General features: G+C 34.1%; 1 protein-coding gene across 5 annotated transcripts in view; it reads right to left on the bottom strand.

Annotated features, from left to right (window-relative positions):
• Positions 1 to 18,309, bottom strand: part of RGS12 (regulator of G protein signaling 12) — an 87,430-nt gene that overhangs the window by 5,581 nt on the left and 63,540 nt on the right. For 2 of the 5 annotated variants that reach the window (XM_005229811.4, XM_055796491.1), the window contains 8 exons: positions 17,898 to 17,974; positions 16,127 to 16,327; positions 15,068 to 15,141; positions 12,767 to 12,893; positions 11,725 to 11,821; positions 10,099 to 10,175; positions 9,433 to 9,586; positions 6,208 to 6,825 (listed from right to left, as the gene is read on the bottom strand). In XM_005229811.4, coding sequence (XP_005229868.1) covers positions 6,208 to 6,825; positions 9,433 to 9,586; positions 10,099 to 10,175; positions 11,725 to 11,821; positions 12,767 to 12,893; positions 15,068 to 15,141; positions 16,127 to 16,327; positions 17,898 to 17,974 — 1,425 coding nt within the window. Of the gene's footprint in view, positions 1 to 4,686; positions 8,326 to 9,432; positions 9,587 to 10,098; positions 10,176 to 11,724; positions 11,822 to 12,766; positions 12,894 to 15,067; positions 15,142 to 16,126; positions 16,328 to 17,897; positions 17,975 to 18,309 lie in introns of those variants that run through there. The other 3 variants (XM_027790838.2, XM_027790843.2, XM_027790844.2) reach the window with 3 other exon arrangements.

The raw sequence follows: 18,309 nt of genomic DNA, 5'->3' as shown, positions 1-18,309 counted from the left end.
AGGCATCAAGCTAGGAAACTGATTATTCTACAAAGCAGCAATATTCTGCATTACCAGTGCATTTACTTTCATCCTGGAAATTTCCGGAATACATTTGCAGTATTAAGTTTAGAAAGACAGGGTGGCTAGAAATTCTTTTTCACTGCACTCATCTCAAAAGCAATCGCAAGCAGAACAAAGCACAGAAAGACAAATTCTGAATATTCTATAGAAGAGGGAGCTGGTATGACTCCTAGTGCTCACCTGTGGCATATATAATCAAAAAAGCACTGTAAACTGGGTTTGCTGAGGGCAGTGACTTCTTACATACACGGCCACCCCAGCTGCTGAAGGGAACTGCACACAACGTCATTCTAAAGCCAGGAACGGTCCAGGAACAAATAAAATGAAAACTTCTGAATTTTGATCCAGACTGACATACATGCCTTCCATAACACTAGCCAATTTGCTTAAACTTTATTTCTCCACTGCTAAAGCTGAAATCATTTTTTAAAACTTTCAAGCAGTAGCCATGACAAAACATATCTGCAACGGTCTACCAGTATTCAGCCCTCAGTCTGACCTTCCAGCATTTATTGCTAACATTAATTTTGCTTTTCTGTTAGTAGTCGGTAACAGCAGGTTTAATTCTTGCGGAGAGTAGTATGTTGGGAAATTGTCGATTGAATTACTTGAATCAGTTTTAACTCAATTTGCCATTCATTATGTCATTCTGCTATTAAGAAATTCTAAACCATGGTTTAGTAGGGCCACCAGTTATATTTCAACTAATAATCCAACTAAATTTATTTCATCATCCAAATCTAAGTCATGCGTTTGAGCAGATCTGGTTTTAGCTTGTGCACGTTTGGTTCAAAAAGCAGTTGTAGTTTTTCTAACATTTTATCTAGTCAGTGATAAAATGTGAAATTCTTTCTAAAATGCGTATCTTGCTGTTTGACTGAAATAAGCTTACATTTCAACCATCCCTCAAGGCCTTCCTTGCTTCCCAGTTGTCTACTCTCACCATAACTCTCCTTCTCAGTTGTTTACTGTTGATCTCAGTCATGTACTACATGTAATTCTCCCATTTAATCATGCTCTGATTAGAAGAGGATTAACAGATTCTGGCCTTAGTATTACTGAATCCCCATGAGTACTTCTTTATATTGATCCAGAATCCAATTATCTTCTATAAAATTACACAGAGAGCCAGTAAGGACATAATTAACTGCAGGACAACAACCTTTGTTAAAATTAATGATTTACATTACTTTTACATCTTTTAAGTCATAATCCCTTCCTTTCCCTAAATTTTTATTTGTTTTCATTTATGGGGTTATCTTCATTTACAAAGGAAACACCACTGGATTGTCTCTAAAATGTGTCACATGAATTAAGGGATTATGTAAAAATATTAATTACGTAAAATATTATAGATTTTATTACCAAAAAAGGGTTGTTTTTTTATTTTTGAAGATATATGCATTATCATTTCTGAACTCTGTAACTATCACAAAGTTTATTGTACTTGGAACTCATTACCCTTTTAACTGAAAAGTTTAGTAGCCAAAAAGCAAAAAGTGAAAGTCACAGAAATCCTGCTGATACTATCTGATCTCTATTCCTTGGTTGTAGCATACTGCATCCTCTCTGTGAATAATAAAAAAGAGCAATTGGGAAACTTTTTTTTGTCTTTGGTAACAATAGCCAACGCCAGGCTCTGAGAATCCACCCTGCATTTTATTTCTGCACAATTTATCTTTCAAAGCAAAACCATCCTGGCACTGGTACCAACTATCCAATTTCTGAAATAATTCTTTCCAATAAGAAAGGAAGCAAGTTTATTTTGAGAATGTGATTGCACATCTGTTTCAGAAACAAAGCAGTGTCTTCAGAAAAAGTTAAGCAATTTTACATAGTCAAAATTCACCCTTTATCTTCCATAGTCATATTATCAAAGTATAATTCCAGAGAGTTCACCATGCTTTTAATTTTCTCTAGCTGGCGCTCTCTGTTAACCAATTGCGCTGTACACCTATTAAAAGGGAGTTCTGAATAAACTCTTTATTCGACTGAATTGCTGGATCCAGTCTATACATCTACTGGGAAAAATAACTTCTCACTTGGTAGGCAATAATTCCATTGACTGTAATTGTAATTTTTTTTTTTTTTTTTTGCTTTTAGGATAAGAAATATTTTTAAAATTGAATTTTTTTTAATAACAGAAGGAAGAACAATTTGCTGGAATCAAGCCTCCAGTCTGTGTACCTCCAGTCTCAACTGCTGCAAATTGCCCTGAGGATGAGATGCTACTCCCTGAAGAAGCACAACTGCTGCCAAGACTAAATCCCCACCTACTTTGTAACAGCAGCAGCAATCACAGCGAACAACTCACAGGCCCCAGTGGAATATCACTGAATAAATGATCTAGTGCAACGTCTCCAGCTTCATAGTTACAGCTCTTGAGGGGACTAAAGGTTTGAAAGACTGCCTCTCCCCATGGCATCTGTTTCTCACTTGGGTAATCAACATGTCTAAGCCCCTGGGGAAAAAATGGACAACATTCAAAGTACCAAGACAATACCATACAATAAAACCCGAACCAAACCAAAAGAGAAAAGAAACCCAAAAAACAACCCCAAAGAGATTAAATCAGTACTTTAACACTCGCAAAAATTAATGCATCACTTCCAGACAACTACACCACACAGTAATTAAGGTATTTCTTCCACAGATGGGTACCACCACCATTATAGGTAGAGACAAGAAGCACATTTCAGAATTAGACTTCAGATTCCGGAACCACCCGATTTTTAAAGTGGGAAATTTGCCAGAATTAGCAGGCTTATTCAAAAATAAAGACACTTTCTCTTCATGAGTAACGCAGCTAGAATCAGTAATGATTCCTGTGTGGCAAACCCATTTGATATTTACTTCATAGCTGAATATTACTACAGCATACACACATTTCACTTAAGAAAGCTAAGATCAGTGCTTGAAAAATTGTTCTCAAAAGCTCCGAGCGATGCAGACCTCATTTTGCTGCTTATCACTATTCATATTTGCTTTCTAGACCTTCAGATTAAAAAAAGTTACCCGTGACAGGGATGGATATTGGCCTGGCTTTGTTACACCAGCTGCCATTAGCAAACTGCCCCCTGTAGAACACGAGTGACTACTTCTCCCCTGTCCAGCCCTTTTCCCAACATACATAAACCCAATGTATAAAAGCCCAAGGCACAGTGTAAGCATACATGTCATTTGCCTTTATGAAACCAAGATGCTAGATCTTTAAATTATGCAGTCACCATTTTTCCTTTTATCCCAACATTTTAATTCAATAAACCAATCAGAAATACGTTTTCCATTGATAGGGGATTATGAATGGAGAACCATTAAAGCACTTAAAAAAGCAACCATAATTAGTCCTTTGAAATATCGATTCTTGACTGGATATATTTTCCAGAAGTCTTCATCATAATTACTGCACATCACTGAATAGCCTTTCCATGCAAACTCCATGAAATCATGAAAATAGAAACGCTGTGTTTCAAGCCCACACTTTTTCCATAAAATCACCGTTCTTTTGTAGAATACAGTTCCCATAAAATAGTAGTGTACTGTGAGAAATGCATAGAATAGAGTTAGTGTATGCAATAAGGTTGTAGCAAAAAAGGTAGTTTACATCTTTCTTTTAGATTTTTGTTATTCCTAGAAAAAAAAAACCCCAAACATCAACAAACTAGCTTTGTGACAAACCAAATTCTAATAGAAACAAAGAATTTCAGTTTTGCAAAACTATTTTGATTACTTAAAGGTGTCTCAAAGGTGATTATGGCAGAAAAATAAAACATAATCACCACTGAAAGTACAACAGACCAGTTGAAATACATGAAAATGGAAGTCTGTAAAAAAAAAATCCACTTTGTAGGATCTTAATTATTTCTTGTGGAAAAGTCTGAATAATTTTAAAAGGCGAACTGCTACAGGACTTTGAACTGCCTCATTGTCTTTCATGGAGGCTCCTGACTACATGGGAACACAGTGACTTTTGGAAAAACTACATTTTCAGCCCCCAGAATACAATGAGACCTAGGTAACAGCACGACAAGCCTCTCTGCAGTTTGTTTTTGTTTTTGTTTTTTTTCAATTAGGCTACAGCGTACTGTTATGTAGGACCCATCTTTAAGAATGAAAAGCATAGCGCAGTCTCCAACACCCATCCAACCCTTAATTTCCTACCCAAGACTACCAAATAAAGAGCTTGTTATATTGGTTACTCCACATCAAATGAACTGAGATCGCCAGCTCATTTCTTCAAGACCAGGGAAGAATGTCTTTAGATTAAAACAAGAAGGAAAGTAATGAATATAAAGTTTAGCCCAACAACCCAAAGACAGAAGAGACTCTCCTTTCAGGAGTTCCCGTTATGACCAATTTAAAAGAAATCTCCGGTCTTATCTGCCTTCTGGTACACATGTCAATGCTATGGATTTCACATGTGACCCATCAGCATCTCAAGACAGCATCTGCCCTTTGATATCTAATTATTAACAAATAAGTTTGTCACCTTTGTCTCAAGACAATTCCGAGTTCGTATCTATTAATCTGTTTGTTATCAGAAGAAAATTTCAATCAGAATTCTTAGTCCAGGACTGAAAGAACTGTTTTTAAATAATGAAGAAAATCAAAGCTTAAAACCAGTTTGCGTAACTATGTCTAGAATTTATTACTCCTGAGAGAACAAAGATACAAAATACACATGAAAACTACACAAAGATTTCTACAAAGTAAAAAGTAGAAAGTGGGAAAAGGGAAAGCTACAGTTCAGTGGTTACACAGAAATGTATGGCATGCATTAAAATACTGTAAATTCATGAAGTTTTTTTAAGTGCAAATGGTTTTTTTTAACAGTTCTCACTGAAAAATATGCAAATTGATACCCATGTTGTACACTTGTCATATCAGAAAGACACCAACACAAATCTATGCATATACACATCAACACATCTGAAGTACATTTTGTGGTTGTGTTATTCGTAGGCACTGGTTACAAGTCTGTTCAATACTCAGTTTCAGAAATTAAGTGGTAGCGCTTATAGAACATTTCTCAAATACTACGAATAAAGGAATTTGTTTTTAAAATACCAAGAGGATGAAATAACTTGCATTGCCATTTATAAGCATCCAACAACCAAAGAAGTATTTACAAATCATCAACCATACAGATAAAGAACAGTATCAAATACTCTGTGTAAAAAGATAAATAATTAAAATGTATATTCCCACATCACAAAGAAATGTGATCATACAAATTATGGCACCATATGTTTGTGAAACATCAAAAATAAATGTAGCACATAGATACCTCTTCTTATATTTTACATTAAAATGTACAGTACAATGACTGTAAAATGTCAATGTTGCAACACCCATTGTCTTCAAACTCTTGTTTCTGGTAATAGCAATTATTATTAGAGTCCGTGTTTATAAAGAAATTCCATACTTCAGCCTTGGGCTAATATTGCTCTGTGATATTGCTAGACCATGAAACTTACAGCCTAAAAAAAGATTACATATTTTCTTTAAAATTATCTAATAGAAAGAGCTATTTCACATGTGAATACTCTGGGAGATGCAATCTATTTCTCTGTGTAGCAAAGTATGGGTTAAAAAAACACTGTAACATGTTTTAATCACAAATATCTAATTTATTAGAGAAATACTTTTTAAATTAAGGTCTATCCATTTCAAATTTTAAACCTAAATGGTACTGCAATTTTCAATACATAATTAGGGTTCCTGCTAAAGCACTGAAAACTTCCAAACCCTAATCGCATATCTCATTATGACAAATGGATCAGAAAATCTGGAACGCAACAGTGCTATGGAGCTCAAAATGCTGATACCCTGTTTTGTACCCTACTTTGTAGGGTAAAGAATGAGATAATTACAGCACATGGATGTATTTTAAAGGTTTGTCTGCATGTGTCCATTTCTGGCCACATGCCAAATCCAAACAAAAGTACATTGCTAAAGGCAACCAGAATTATTACAGTTAGCACAGACTAAGGCAATGAAAATATTTTATTTCTTTTTTTGGTAAAAAAATTAAGGTGCAGAGCGAATTTTCTTTCTTGTTTTAATGGGTGCCAAACACTGATTAACAGTGTCAAGGAAAAGTAGTTTTACATAAAAGGAAAGACTATTAAAATCTAGAAATACCTGAATTGGATCTTTGATATCCAGATTTTTCCTGATTACCTGCAAAAGGAGTTGGGGGTGGATAGTTGGCTTCTGTGAGTTTACTGATGTCTGATGGTGGTGTTGGCGGCGGCGGCGGCAGCAAAGTGCTGTTAGGGCTACTAATATCTCCTTCAGCCACAAGAGTCAAGTCTCCCACATTCTCGTCGTCTACCATCTGTATGCCTTCAGCTTGTAACTCTCTTGACTGCCTTTTCCATATTGTTGCATTGTTGTCCTGTGCATGCGGAATTGGAGACAATGCAGTATTAAAAGGAACACTGAAAGTCTTCTGACTGTGGAGTGCTGTCAAAGCAGATTTATGTTTACTTTCTGAGTAACCCACTTTCTTCACCAAATTTTCATTAAAGTTTTGTATGGACTCCTGTTTTCCACTTGGGGACGTACATCCATCCTTGCCATCATTTTTTGAAACTTGCTTGTTGAAGCCTTTAGGGCCTGCAGAAGTAGATGAAGATGGTTCTGGTCCAGAGGGCGGTAAACGAAGGAAGTCAGGAAGAATAAGGTCTTCTTTCCTTAGCAGTCCACGCTGGTCATCTGCTCTGTTACTTTGAGCTTTGGATATGAGTTCAAAAAATTCTATTGGGAAAAAACCCAAAATTGACAAGTTTTTGTCAGAAAGTGTAATGCCATTAAAACGTAAATTTTCAGCACATTTATTTTCCATGAAGATCTTCAATTCTTTCAATGCTGCCTTGAAATAAGATCCCACGTTAATTAGGAACTTTTTCAATTGCAGCAATGTTCACTAGCATCACTATAATTAAGACCATCAGGATTGCTATTGTAAGAGTTTTGCAGTTTAGAACAGCTGCAATTCACTGAGCCTTGAACACAACTTCTATTTTATGCAGTTAATAAATCCGTACACACATACACAGGATTTAATTCTTTATACAAAACAAGGCTCTGGTCTTACTGACAATGGGTGAACTTTTTTATATTCTGGTTGGGTTTTACCCGTCTTAACTCAAAAGTACTCATGCCATTTGAAAGTTCAAAATGTTGCAAACTTTCTTGTTATACTGAATTTCTCTCACTTTAATATTTTATCAACAGTTTAAATTCAATTAATGGTGTAGTTTTAATCCCAGGTTTTATCATCACAGGGCATGATCAGATAATGATTTAAGGAACCCCATTTTATTTTGCGCTGCAATGAATCACTAGCATATAGGTAGTCAATAACCATCAAAAGAGCCATTACTAAAAGCGATGGGGCAGCTTTCTTACAGTTTTCAACACAATTAGAATTGATTTTCTAATCACATCCTTAATCACGTCAAACAGTTTAATATCTTTCTATATAAAAATAATACTCATAGTAAATCACCACTGTTCTAGAAAGTCTCAAAACTTGGCAACAAGAAACTGATCAATTATAAGCCAAGAATTATACCACTCCTCAAAAAAGAAGCATCACAACAATAAACAAACTCTTTAGTACAAAACATATAGATATAAAAATATGTAATTTTTAATACAGGGTCTCTGCATGTCCTAATTTTTCAAGAAGAGAGCATTAAAACTATGGAATATTAAAGATGCTTAAAAAGGCTATCTCCAACAGATCAGTTAAAAACAACAGTTCCAACCCAGCTTATAAATACTGTTTGAAGCAAAAGCCATTACAAAATAAAGCATAGAATGTTAGTATCAGTTTTAACTTAGCATAAAACGAAGTCATACACTTGTACTTGTACGACCTTATTTCTAATCCTCATTCATATTTGGCAGGCTTTGCAATGCAGTTGTAAAAATTACTTTTTAACATGCTTTGTCAAATGCCATAAAATTTGAATGTAGCCAAGATGGAAGCTTCAAAATGCTTCTTATTGCCAAAGTTTTGCAAAATAGCAATATGTATATTAAAACATGCAACATTTCTAATATACGTCATACAAAAATGTTCCTTTCTGAAAATTCAAACTTCATAGAACAGTTGTTTTTTCATTAAAAAACAGTCTACAACATTTGGTACGTATTTTCCAAACTTGGACAAATTTCACAAAATTCAATATAAAATGTGAAAGCCTCGAATTCTGAAGTTTTCAAATTATGTTAATGTTTTACTCAGCCCTAGGAAGAAAAATGAAAATATTAAAATATGGAAAACAACAAAATAGTAAGCAACAGAAAATAATTTAAAATGCACTAATATGTTGTAATAACACTTATATTAACAAACATATATTTTGCAATAAAAGTTTTAGCCACAGCATTTTTTTCAATTCCAGGCAGTGGACATTTATTCACAGATAAACATTCATTTGCTGTATAACTGCGCATAACCAGGTTTGGATACGCATATTAAATAACATCAGCAGTAAATTTTCATCTGTGGGTAAAATATGTCCTCTGATTTTTTTTCTGCTTGGGAAAATAGGGAGGAGTGTGTAGGGCTGACAAGACAGGTCATTGCTGCCATTAATGCCACAGGGCAGAGGGTGGTATGTCAATACTTCTACTGCTATGTTGTTCTTATCCCTCTTTCTCCCATGGACATCTTTCTGCAAGAATGCAAATTCTCTTAAGAGTTCTTTTCCAATGGTATCACCAAAACTATTAAAATGTAACTGAAGGTGAAAATAGGACTCAATAGACAAGATGATCAATAACTTCTTTGCTTATTTTGATTTCTATCCACCTTTTCAGAGCAGCTACTGAATGTAAACGAAGCTTTTACTCTTGCCCATCACAGCTCCTCTAGAGTCATCAGACTGTACTACCTTGACTGTTACAGACTTTAGGAAAAAATTTTCAAAAGTTCTTACCTGAGTAAGTTCGGGTCTACATCATTGTACAGAATGCCTTTCATGAGTTGAAGACTCTTACATAAAGGTGAATAGAAAGGCAAGCTTCTACATGGCTCGCAAAGGGTATCGAATGGGATATTCAACTGCAACTGAGTAACTAATTCCTTGCTATTTTACCAGAATTAGGTACATTTCAGTTTTGAAAATCCCACTAGGCACCTACCATCTATCTATAGGCAATGTTAAAAATTTTACCTTCAGCTTCAAAAACTTCACAATTCAAACACAGTATCAAACAAACATGTAAGGATTATGACTATGATTTTCACAATACAGTATTAAACACACAGTAACTTTTCCTACACAGACACAAAATTCTCATTTTTCTAAGACTACTTATGTTAATACGTCAACTATAAAGTTCACATACCCTCTGCTTCATCCAAATTTATTTTCTGACATTTTTTTTTCCCAATCTTTGCAATAGAGTCTTCTCTCTTTGACAGCCGGACTTCCCTAGCATTTTTTCCATTTTCGCCTTTCATTTTGATAGAATTAGACTTTCCTAGAGTTCTTCCCTCTCCCTGCATTAGAAGGAAAGTTAAGGTACTACTTACATTTAGGCTATATCATTGTGTACATTATACCATCTAAGTGAATCAAAAAGTTATTTTGAAAATACATTTCTCTAACACCACCACAACAAATGTTTTAGTTTAATCTTGATTATTGGCAAAGAACATTTGCCATAGTAGTTCCCAAAAGTGTATAAACAAATATAATACTGTTTACTCTGAAGAACTCACTTAACAGAAAGGGCCGTTGAGTAATCTAATAATTTTCAAATACAGATAAGCCAATGAGACATGAAACAAATACAACACAGCGAAAGAGCTATTTGATTCATCATGATGACAAACTTGTCACAAAAAAATGCTGTTGGCAGTGGAAATATATCAGATTAATTATAGCTATACCCATTCTAGTTACACCATTTGGCTGATTCAAAACCATGGATGAATGCAGCTTTTAGTACAGAATTCCAGAAGGAAACAAAAGATGATCTAAAGGACAAAAATCATTACAGAAGACTTACAGTAGATACTTGATTTCTTGAAGTAGTTACAGTTGCACTCTGTTTTACTGATGCACCTTTTTGTTTATCTGTAAACACTGAACATAAACATACACCTTCTATAACTACAGATGCATAATTTCCCAAAGGAGTAATACTTAAGTGACAGTGATGCACAAAGCAGATTTTTTTTACTTTAAAATTTCTCAAAGATATACTCAGAAAATAAGAAGGGTTCACAGTTGACATCCCTGACACTTTTCAGTCAGGACCTACTAGAACCCCCCTCTTATCCCCAAGTTTTCCTGATACTGGCAATACTTTCAAAGTTTAAAGATGCTGAAGTTTCACCTAATTCTAAATTTTCAGTTAATTTATATCCAATAGCTTTTAAAATCTCAGCTAATAATTCAGTTCGTAATTCTCAAATTTAGAATTTAAACAAGAAAAAAAATTCAGCAGAAAAGACCATTGAAAGGTCATGTTGAATCTTTTCCAACCTGTTCCATGCATCAATTGTTTTCTAAATATTGCCATACCCTCCTTGTCTACTTCGAAGTAACTAAATGGCTCATTCAAACTACATCTGGCTATAGTAAATAGACTAATCAAAGATGGAGCTGCAAACATGGAATCATGGCCCTCTTTCACTGGTATATTGCCACCAAACCAGCCTACTGCTAGAATGATCCTCTATGATTTAGGCTTTTGTAGCAGCTGGCAGCACATAGGATTAGTTGTACTTGTAGTCTTTCATCTGACTATCTGTGACAATATTTAGATCTATATCCTTTTCAAAATGACTACTGGTTGTTTCCTAGAAAAAAATGGCAAATCTGATTCTCCTCAATAAATCCCTCCACCTTTATTCTCCTAGTTCTTTCTCAAAGATGATCTCTGCTCTACTTTATTTTATACACACACACACATATATATAAAAATATATAATTTAACCACATCTACTTTCAATTTTAAAACAAAGTGTTCTGTATCTATAAAAAGGTCTCCTAGTTATACCAGATATGTACTCTCAAGGCTGCTCACATTAATCTAGCATGTTAATTGTGCCAAAAGATTGTCAGCTGTTCAGTTGATCAATTTCTATTTTTCAAATTATTTTGTCTAGGGAAATCACAAATTACATCCTTTTTAGTATTATTTCCAGAAATCACCACTTAAAACTGGAGATGTAGGCTCTGCTGATTTCTCATGTTAAAAGGGGGTTATCATAGCAGTATATATAGCTGCTGCACAAACTGCATCTGTTTTACTTATACAGAATGTCTCCTATGAATTAATTGCCAAATTCACAGAGGTTATTTGGCATTTTATTCTCATTATTGTTACTAGGCACTATGTCCCTATATGTGCATGGGTATTTACAGCTGACTGCAAGTAAAATATTCAGATATTACTAGTGCAAAATTTCTTACAGCTACAGAAAAGTACTTGCTATCAACAGATCAAATTAATCTCCAATCTTGAGAAATGGCATGCCTTTTTAGGTAAAAAGAATATATGCTACGTATGACATATCTAAATTTAATCACATTTACCTCACCTTTTCATCAACAGAAGAAACCAATCGAAGTCAGGGTTTATGAAACTGACTTGACATCATAAATAAAAGCTTTTATGCCAACTCACCTCTACCCTTCGTTGGCTCTTTTTCATCTAGAACAACCCGCTGACCGTCCAGATTAGATATGGGGACACCAAGATCAAGTGGTTCTTGCTCACCACTCTAAAGTCGGACCACAGTTTGTATATAATAGAGAAAAAGCTGTTTTCAGAACAAATTTAAGCAGTCTGACATTTTTAGAAAGAAAATGAGCAAAGCATTTTTGTTTCAGTGTAGTCTCAATATATCTTCCCTCTAAAAAAAAATGTTTATTCCATTTGTGTAAAACTACCTTGACTACAATGAGTGTAACCCATTTATGTGATAAGAACAGTATTTGGGGGAAAGATGATATAAGGAGATAAAATAATCCAATTTGCAAGCATTCACAAATATTCCAGGACCATTAGAGTGTATGTTCAGCAAATCATATTTTTCAGACAAAACCTGAAATTATTTTGCATCCTAAACTGGTTGTAATTTGTTAATTTTGTAATTTCATTAAATGAAGTTATCTTTATACCAATAGTTATTCTAAAAACATGGACTGGTTCAGCCAAGATGGTATACATTCTAGAAATACCACAAAAGTAACCTTCCATTCCTTGATATTCCATTGCAATAGAATACAGAAAATGCTAGCCAAGTGTTTAGTAGTAGAGAAGTTAAATCAGTCTGCTTCCACATAAATTTTCTGTAAGGGGATTTGAAGTAACTTTAATGATTCCCAGGGTACTGGAACAATAATAGCTTTACCTAATCCAAATCAACTTTCCGTGGGTAATAATGGGAAAAGTTGAGCTCTGGAAGAAGCTAAGTTCAGGCTCTATTATTTAGGATGTTGGATTTATTCTGAAGGAGAATATGAAACAGATGTCAACTAAAGCTTTCAAGTACTTACAATTAAGTGTAATGGTTATGAATACTATGCATTTCAATCTCGACACATAGTCTATAAATACAGATTTTAATGCCTAATTATAATAATAAGAATAATTTCATGGACTATCACATGATCTTCTCCAGACAAAAAATATTGCAGTTTGAATTACATCAAAAGATACTTACTAGTCTTGCCACAAGTTCGTTAAGATTTAAACCATATTTTGCAACCACAGGCCTTAAGACCTCTGTTACTGGTTTGGTGGGTTTAGCCTTCAAACCAACTGATCGATTGATTGGAACAAGATCCAGCCTGAAATATATCAATTGTAACATTAAGTATGAAATATTCCAATAAAAAAAATGTACAAAATATATAACATCGAATCTAGAGCAAAGTTATACTAGATTACTAGTATTGTAGTTATACTAGCTAGTGACCTTGAAACTTCACTAGCACCAATGCATCCTAACCTGAATATATACAGCACTTCTAATACAAATATAACTTCCACTGTTTCACATGCAACGTAATTGCATGGTGATCCTCAGACCAGTTAGATATGTTCCATAGCACTTTCACCTTTGCAGTGAGATTGCTCTGACCATTTTGGTCCAGGGGTGCTTCCAAAGTGACTTCATGTCTGTACTATAGCCTTGGATGCAGGAAAAGTATTTCTTCCCACATCCACAGGAGAGACTTACAATGTCCTATTCAATTACTTGAGATGGGCTTGGACAGGAATTTTTATTTTTAAGCATAGGAACAAAGACAATGGAATTCCAGATGAGGGTAACTTCTAGCTAGATGCCACCATATCACAAAAAATTGCTGTAAGAGAAGCTTATATGCAAAAGCTGTTAAAGTAATTCAGCTGGAATTTAAAGACAGCTCTCTTCACAGTATATTATGCAATTTTATATAATTTCATCACAGCAAAAAAATAATGAAATAAGAAAAAAAAATATAAACCCCAAAGAACTATTGTATGTATGCCTACTTCCCTGCACAGAACTGTGCCTAGTTTTGGGGTTTTTTTTAAATGCTCTTCATCTATGCATGGATTCCTCCGTAACAGCCACGTTTGACTATAATGGCACTATAGTATGATAACAACAGCAGGCTTATTACTAACAAAGCTATAGAAGAAATGCACAATATAAAAAAAATAAATTAAAATTATTAGTGATTTTGCCAGTCACAATCAAATGTCAACACCACCTTCTCTCTCACACAAAAGTCATAGAATCATAGAATGATTTGGGTTGCAAAGGACCTTAAATACGATCTAGTTCCAACCCCCCTGCCATGGGGTATTACTCGCATTGCTTAAAAGATGTTTAGTCTTACTGACTTTTCCCTTTCTCAAGAAACCTGAATAACTGAAACTTTGCCTTCCTATTTTCTTTGAACACAACAGCTACTAAATAGAAATGATCAGTTTTACTCATTAACCAGTATTTGACACAAAGTGGCAGACATTCAGGTAACCAAGTATATCAACATAGTATTTGCCTTATGTCTAAAAATATTACAAATATTTCAGTGATTTTGCTTACACAGGGTCTACCCACAGCAGGAAATAGTGTAGAACATTTCTACATTTTAATTAACACACAACTAACATATGGTACTGCCTGCTTAAAGTTCCTTCTTGATTTGGAAACTCTACAAACTCACACCTAATAAAAGACTGCTGAACCTCAATTTAAAAATTGAATATGCTATACCATATTCATTAAAGTACCCCTTAAATAGAAACTAGCCCTGCTTCCTAAAGAAAAGTAATATAAAGCCAAAACGAAGCATGCCTGACAAAAGTTTTATTCACTTCAAAAGCGCAACTCAATAATGTAACGCAAGCATTCTAATTCATGACTTTTCCCTGAAATAACTATTTCAGGAGTTTTCATAGCACTAGTTTGGATTTTTAGAATCCAACATTTTTACATTAAACATTAAAACATTTTCTGGCATTTTGGAAAAAATAGAAGCAGGCTATTCTGAAAAAAACTGTATACTATACAATAATATTATGTAATACTGAATATATAATATACCGATTTATATTGTACCCATATTAATAATAATATAACATTGACTCATTTAAGATTCAGAGTTATAAATCTATACTCACATGAATTTATATTTATACTATTAGTCTTACTGTAATCTGCCAGTTAGGCACACAATTACAGATGTAACTGAATGGGAACATTTAATCAATAAATACATCATTTAATCTTTAATTTAAGTAACAACGAATAGGAACCTTAGATCCCCTTATGTTGGATTCTGGATTACATACTATGATGTTGCATTGCATGGCTAACTGGATTTTTTACTGGATTCAGACAAGTTCGTTTCTGCATTAACTACTGTTTTGCTGCACAGGTAACTGACAATATACTTTAGTGCACTTACAAAAAGTAAAATAGAAAATGGGGTGCAGAATGCCAGAGGAAGATAGTATTTTTGACTCTTACCGAAATAAAGTGCGTTTTTCTAAACGTAGGTCCCGAGACTCCAGGATGCTACTGTCTTGGTGCAATACAAGTGGCTGCAGAACATGTCAGGAACAAAAGAACAGAGAGCAAATTAATTTAAAATATGTAAAAAAGAATGGCTTCATGGTTAAAAAAGATTCTCAGATACTTCAGAAAATTATTCATTAGGTTTTATGCATCCTACTGGATATCCATTTGCATTATTCAACATTATTAAAGTATATTTTATTTTGGCTAGTTGTGAGACAATGACCGAACTTCAGCTTCCACTGGAGTCAGCAGGTATTCAGAAACTCAGTGTTTTAAAACAAGTCTAGGTCCTTCAACTTAAAATAAATTATTACATACAATGATGCATTAGAAAATACGGCAAGTTAACAATCTTTAAAATATGTAAAAAAACAGGCACATAACTATGCAAATGTGTTAATTTTTGTCACTGTATTTATCTAGATTGATAATAAGCACAAGTTTATGACAATAAATGTTTCACATCCACAGTATCTCCTTGAATAAGTTGAGTTCCAACTCCTGCTGGAATAAGAGCCATCAGCACCACCACCACCCGCCTACACAGACTGCTGTCTTGGGAATTTTCCTCAATATTAAAACATGTACCTCCATTCTAACATGAATCAATCTCATTCATCTTTGAAGAACTGAATGTCATTATGTTTGTTTACTTTAATGAAGTACCACCTGCTACAACACATTTGTTTTCATTGTGGATACTTACCATTAAGCACAAGCTAACCATTGCCCTGGAAAAACTACATGGACTAGACACCTAAATTAACTTATTTTATAAGAAAATCCTTGTCATAAGCTCTCTTCTACTTTCTGTAATGTAGATACCACAACCACCCACAGTAGTGTACCAGTTCTAGTTTCACTAAAATACTCCTTCAATTAACTATACTGCCAATGTGAAACTACAGATAGAACTAGGAGATATGTACTACTATTGAGAGAACGCAACTTCTTATTAGTAAAATAAGTAAGAAAAGGCTTTAAAAAAGGCACAGGAATATGCAATACCTTATCACCTCCAACTAAAAAAAGGTCCACTGCAGCTATGTTAATGCCATGTTTCTCGCAGAGCCCTGATAGCACCTCTTTGATAGAGAATCCAGATTTAACAGCCATTTTGCTGGATGAACCATCCGGAAGGTTTATACAGCAATATTTGGAGGATTTCTCTTTATCTGGTACAAATGCAGGTAATCTTGAGGCTTCCGACTTGACAGGAAAAAGAAAGAAAAGTCAGTATCCAACGGGGGAATCAGGAATACGCATAAAATTTCAGACTCTGTACAAATCAAACCAAGCCAAGAAGCATACTTTCTACCATCTTTACATTTTAGAAATACTTCCAAATATAAAAATATCAGATACATTTAAATCCTGGAAAAAAATAAAGATAACAGCACTGCACAAATCTAAATTTACTTCAATAACAGATGAAGTTTTAGACAAGTGAGTGTGTAAAACAAGTTACAAGATTCTCACTGTAGAACAGAACTCCTAATCAAAAAGTGTAAAGTAGTAAATCTTACTAAATTTCCAAATAGTTGTCTATACTCAATAATGACCTGCTGATGTAAAAATTACCATTGACACATTATGAATCAACACTTATGTGATAAGGAACACCTTTAACCATCAAGTCCCTCAACAAAATTCCCTCTTTTAACATATTCTGAATGCTACATATACAAATACACCACAGCATTAACTTTTATCCTAAAGTAACAACAGAATAGTAACACTACTACGAAATATCAAAAATTTAACAAAAAGCTCACTTATAACTTTGAAGGACCCTACAAAAATACTGTTTGCAACAGCCTTTCAGGGTATTTGTTGTGCTTTTTCTCTTTTAACTTGTTGGTTCTCACAGCAACTTTCTGACTTAATCATTTGGAATGGGAGAGAAACAGAAATAAACACCACTTTGCCAAGCTTGTTTCCCTACCCAATATTTGTAGTGTAGGCAAAATTCCATAGTTGCTAGAAATCTAGCCCACTCAAGGGATATCAAGACTACAAAAAACTTTTAAAAATTTCTTTTTTTATAATATACCTCCATATCAACATAGTTAAAATAAATTTAAAGAATTGCATTTATATTCAATTATTAATACTGTTTTAGTTTTGCATTTCATTAATTTTACACTGAAGGTAGAACTTGATGGTTAGAAATCAGTGTCTTCACTGACTATTTTCCTACACACTATGACAAAATCACAGTGTTCACAATGAAATTCTCTACCTCTCTTTTCTCAGTTTTTTAGGAGCAGAGTTAAATCATAATGACAAGAAGAAAAACTCACAACTTTAAAAAGAAACGAAGAGGAAAGCATGACAAGACAGTAGTACCACAGAAATCAGCCTAACGCAACATGCATACAGGTCAAGCAGAGGGAAAGCTTTAACATGTCATTGTTCAGAACAGAATCTCCAAGCACTGGTAAGTGGAAAAGGCTGTTTATGAAGAGCTACAGTAGCTCCCTTTGAAAGGCAAACTTTTATTCTGGAAGTTTACTGGTGCCTGAAATTAAGACAGACAAGATGCAAAGGATATCCTTCTGTTACAAGGACAAAATAAGGAGCAACATATGAACACAACCACTACTATATTTCTAGTATTCTAAAATTGCTTAACATTACATCTTGCCTGCTAACCGTATCACCTAAAGATCCTTTCTTAAACTGTTACTTTGAACAGGTTACTTCACACTACTTCAAAAATTAGTAACTCAGTTTTCACTCCTTCCCCACTTCTTCGTTATGAAGAGCTGGCCATTACCAAGTCAAGACTAGCGGTTGATGACATGGAGCCTTGTGATTCCCGTCTGTATGATAATCCATTGGACTGAATAGAATCTGTTTGTGCAAAGAATCAGCAATCAGTAAAAAGGCTTATTTTGATTATTTATTATGATACAGAAAGCTTTCAAGTATTAGCTCCTCTAGTCAGAAAAATAATTTCTTTCATTAAAGGAAAAAACACCAAATTTTCATCTGTGCACTGAAGCATGGAAATCAAAACAATATTTGTCAAGTTATTCTTGGTTATGTAACCACTGAATAACCCCACTTGCTTGTATATTTAAAAAAAATGAACCTAACCCCCTTTTTTTAACATTAAAATGTTTTTAAAAATTTAAAAATATTCTACATCTTTTGATATTTTGAAGGGAGTTAAGTATTTTTAAAAG

This window comes from Falco peregrinus, chromosome 2 (assembly GCF_023634155.1).
Source record: "Falco peregrinus isolate bFalPer1 chromosome 2, bFalPer1.pri, whole genome shotgun sequence".
Taxonomy (NCBI): domain Eukaryota; kingdom Metazoa; phylum Chordata; class Aves; order Falconiformes; family Falconidae; genus Falco; species Falco peregrinus.
The sequence above is the reverse complement of the archived record's forward strand: the minus strand, read 5'-3'. Positions and strand labels throughout refer to the sequence as shown.